Here is a 4870-nt window from a genome sequence, read left to right as displayed (position 1 = left end):
GAGTACGTAAAGTCTATAAACTCCTCCTCTTTTATGGGATCTGTGATCATTAATTTTTCTATAATTTGTTCGAAATTTTTATTTTATGGTCTCCCATAATAGGTTCTTCAATTCTGTTTTCCCATTTGGCGTGCTGAAAACATTTTGATATTGTATCCACTGACACATCTTTTCAGGCTAGATAAGAAAATAAGACTGCATCTTTCAGGGTTAATTTTTTATAGCATTCAATAGTTGCGTCACCGTAGTTTATTTGTTCAATTATATGTTTAAATTTAAATTTGTTGAAATGAGATTTGAATGATCTAATGATTCCTTGATCCATCGGTTGAAGCACAGTAGTCGTGTTTTTTGGTAAATATAAAACTTCTATCATACTTAATTCGATTGTTATTCTATGCGAAGGACAATGGTCTACAACCAAAAGTATCTTTTTTTGTTTTTGTTTGAGAGTCTTGTTCCAATTATACAACCATTCGTTGAATATTTCCATGTTCATCCAAAGTCTTCGATTTGGTCTTTGAACTCATCCGCAGTATATCCCAATTCACCATGAAAAATTCTTAGTTTTACATTGTGCCTTTTTTTGAACTTTTCAAGCCATCCTTTACTGGCTTTAAATTCGAAGAGACCGTTTAACGCAGCAATTTCAGTTGCTTTCGACAAAATTATCTCATCATTGAGGCAAGCTCCAATAGATTCCATGTAATCTATCCAGGCAATGATTTCAGAATCAATTGCTGAATATCTAAGTTTCGAAAAACGAGAACTTCTCCCATAAATTGGATTAATTCCAAGAATCTTCTGTTTGTTCAATTTAAGATCGTTAATTGCACGTCTCGAAATTGATTTTTTGAAACGCGACGAAAAAATTTCTGAAACACGCCTTAGACTTAGAGAAGAATTATCAATAAGATAATTTATAATTTCTCTTTTTTGATCATAGGATAATCTTGAGCACTTCCTCATGTTACAAAAAAACCACGCGGTATAAATATTTGAAAAAATTATTTTTTTTAATAATAAATTTTAATTTTTTAATACTAAAACGTGGCGAGTAAGAGAATTTGGGAGCAATGGAATTTCCTTAGTAAAAATGGCATTTTTTCCAAAAAAGTGGCGAGTTATAGAAATGGCGAGCAATAGAATTGGCGAGCAATAGAGGGTAAACTGTATATATTTTAGTCATATTTGTAATAATAAAAGGATTCAAGTCAAATTTTAATTATTCTTTGTGTATTGCAATTGGATTGTTTTCCGCGAGTCTTGGGGATGCCGTTCTCGCGGTAAATTTCTTTGAATTTGGTGCTTTGTTTTTTCTGATTGGCCATTTATTTTATATTTCTGTTTTCGGATTTCGTCCGATAAATTATCAGCTCGGTAATAAATTTTTAGTGTATTTTTAGTTGTTTTTCTTTCAATTTTATGCGTGGGGTTTTTTTTTTATTTTTTCTAAAAAAATATTTATTTTTTTACACGTCTAAACCATTTATTTATTCACTAATAATAATTATTCTAATTTAATTCGACTTTAATTGGAATTAATGTGAGTAGAATGTTAAATACGAGCACAAATTAAACATTAATTAGCACAAATCTAATATAGATCGGAAAGGCCTACAATTCAAAATTATGTAGGATAAATTTTATTTTTATCATAGATACTCAAAAATTTTATGAATTCTACTTAAATAAAATTATTTTTAATAAATAGGTCCATTTATTCAGAATAATATCAAAAATTGAGAATTCGCGACTATAAATCTCAAGAACAGTTTATTTTCAATTTATACATCAACCAGCTCCCACAAACGAATATCGTTGTCATAGAAAGATGCAGAAATAACCTTGTTAGGCGTCGCCCAGTCACAAACATATACCAATGTCTCATGTTCTAAATATCCAACAGTAACATTCGTTTAAGCTAAGAAAAAAATATTCAAAAAAACCTGGATCTGACACGTCAATTACTCTCAATCCAGAATGAGTAACAGACACTAAAAGAATGTGAGGGTTGGACGGGCAAAACTTTAACCCCCACACACCTCCTCCTAAATTAGTAGAAGATGTATGTTCTCCCGAGAAATTCCTTTTGTCAAGAATATTCAAACATTGATCGTATCTAAAAAATGATTCCCGCCCTTACCCTCCTGTGTATAATGTATTTCCAGAACATAGAATCCCACAAACTCCATATTTATATCTAGAATATAAAAATGAAAGATCAACTTTCGATATGATACTTGCGGGTTACTACCAACCCTTAGATCAGAAAGTTTTAAAAGACCTTCGTCGTCACCTTAGTAAATATTGATTTCAAAAACAAACCCGAGTAAAACAAATTACTGTCAGAATCAAAATGAACCTTCCAAATCTGAGAATTATGTAATGAAAATGTATTTATAGTAACACAATCCTGGCCAAGTTGGCAATAGTGAACACGGCCGTGTAAATCTGAGGATATAAGCATGTCTCGGGAATCAATGTCTAATGACAAAAGATGTTTATCGTTTAATTGAGTGGAAAAAAGTCGACTAATCATTTCTTCGTCCACTTTATAGCCACAAACGTGACCATTAGCGTCAATTGAGATAAATTGACTCTTTTTTTCTCGCCAACAAATATCGAGAATGGCAGAAGTTGGTAAAGAGTAAATCGGTTCTAAATTTGATATATTGTATAAACATATAGTTGTCCTTTATATATTCCCTATAAATGTTATATTTTTAAAAAAGCCTCATTCAATTGGTATGATCCGCATATAAAACTATTTATTGTATCTTGGTTAATAGGACAAGTAGAAATAACACAAGGATGTGGAGATGATTTTTGTTTATTTAATGTTAAAGTTGACACTGTGTGATCCATGCTAAAAAATTAAAAGTTTAAAATATTTCTTAATAAATATTAATATACTATATTTTGTAAGTAATTTGATCTACGGGCCCTCTAAATAAAGTGCTTACGAACTCGCGCTTGAATCTATTTGGCCATATTCCAAAATTGGACCCTATCATACAGCGAAATTTTTTTTATTTATTGCCCAAAAAATCAAAACCAAAAAAACAAAGAAAAATCACTAACGAGGAGATAAAAAAGGCACCGAAGTTCCAGGATCATTTGGGCATAGAGGATTCTTGCGAGTCTTTTAGCCGTCCGTCAAGTTGTAACCTGTAAGCCAATTTCAATGCAAACGTCTTTTTTCCAACTGTTCGATAAAGTATTTACTCTTCTTCGTACCGAACTAACCCTCTTTGTCATATATGAAAACTAGCTGTACCGCGCCTTCTTTCTTGCATGCATGGTATGTGGCAACTCCATTTTCTGGTTAATAAACGGAAAAGTGAAGCAAGCCTGAAAAGAACTCTAGCATTCACGGAGCGTTCAAAAAAATGCAAGCTTTTGACACATACGAACATGGAAAACCTTTTGATACTATATAGACGATCAGATGAAGACATGAAGAAATCACGACCACTACGTGCTTGCGCGGGTACTCAAGAGGAAAATCAGGCCGAAATAAGGAGTCTCCTCGTGCGTGTCAGAATCACGAAACGTTACTTCTTCTGTCTTTCGTGCTCTTAATGGGAAATTGTTATGCTTAAACTTCAAGGAGTTATTTTTTTTATAAACAATGGAGCTATTTCGTTTCATTCTAATTAACACGACAGGACAATTAGCGATTTAACAGTTAATATAGATTTCTAAAAACCATTATTCATAAGATATGACATTTTGCTCAGGAATTTCTCGCGCAAGCATTATGATTTAATTAAATGGTAGAATTCCGGTCATTCTTATTGCATTTATATTTTTTGAAATTATTTAAATTATTTAAAATCAATGAATTGTAGCGGCAATTAATTCGTATTGATATCTGGTTTTATTATTTAAAAGAATAGATTTTAAGCCACTTCATGTTAGTACTAAGTATTCATCATGATTTGATGCATTTTTATGTAAACTGTATGAGTTATGGTAAGATTAGTCGTTACCTACCTGGCCTATCATTATTTCAGTTTTATTTTTATAATGTCAGTTATACAAAAATTCGGAAAAAAATAAAATGGTTTCAATGTTTTCAAATTTGTTAATATTTAAAAACTTGTTAAATTGTTCAAAATGTGATCATATTGAAACATTAATTGATCACCTTGCAACTAGGTGCGGGAGAATGCTGAATAGCTCATATCTTAGACGGCATAACGAAGTAGTCAGATGTATTCACTTACATCTCTGTCGTCAATATGGAATAAGGAAAACTAAGAGACTAAAGACACACTCAGTTCAATCTGTTGTTAGCAATGAATTTGTGGAGATTCGTGTGGATACTACGATTAGTACGGATACAGCTGTGGCAAATAACAAACCTGATATATTTGTCCATGACAAAGTGAGGAATACAATCACTCTTATCGAAGTTGGGATTACTTCGCAAAATTACCTTAAGCAGGTCGAAGTTGAGAAGTTCCACAAATATGACTTATTGGCAAATAAACTTGAAGCAATTCATCACGCAAAAGTGAAAGTAATCCCTGTTGTAATGACCTGGGATGGAATTGTCTCAAGATTTTTCAAGGGTCATCTTGATGTCCTCAAGCTGGAAGAAAGAGTGAGAGTATTCAGACAGTGGTTCTGAGGAAGACATTGGAGAGCATGCAGGCTGAAGAGAGGCATGGTATATCGATGCCTAGTGAGGAGAAAGCTGAAACGGAATGTCAACCAAGGGCAGCCTCAGAATGTGGAGTGTGCTTCGACGAGAACTTACCCATACGGTCACTGGATTATGGGCCCAAAAAGAGAAGATTAAGCTAATTAATTAATTACTTTAACATGGATTTTTATTTTTCAATTCAATAAATTTTGAAAC

The 4870-nt window shown here is 32.5% G+C and overlaps 2 protein-coding genes across 2 annotated transcripts; one reads left to right on the top strand and one right to left on the bottom strand.

Annotated features, from left to right (window-relative positions):
• Nucleotides 1-495: 495 nt before the first annotated feature.
• Nucleotides 496-969, bottom strand: LOC115231720 (major centromere autoantigen B-like). Its single transcript, XM_029801677.1, has one exon. It carries the CDS (start codon nt 967-969, stop codon nt 496-498), a length of 474 nt encoding a protein of 157 aa, XP_029657537.1.
• A 3205-nt stretch (nt 970-4174) lies between these two features.
• Nucleotides 4175-4639, top strand: LOC115231719. Its single transcript, XM_029801675.1, has one exon. The coding sequence runs from the start codon at nt 4175-4177 to the stop codon at nt 4637-4639; it is 465 nt and encodes a 154-aa protein (XP_029657535.1).
• Nucleotides 4640-4870: the final 231 nt, after the last annotated feature.

Source organism: Octopus sinensis, unplaced genomic scaffold, assembly GCF_006345805.1.
Source record: "Octopus sinensis unplaced genomic scaffold, ASM634580v1 Contig18751, whole genome shotgun sequence".
Classification (NCBI taxonomy): domain Eukaryota; kingdom Metazoa; phylum Mollusca; class Cephalopoda; order Octopoda; family Octopodidae; genus Octopus; species Octopus sinensis.
This window is presented reverse-complemented; position numbering and strand designations above follow the sequence as displayed.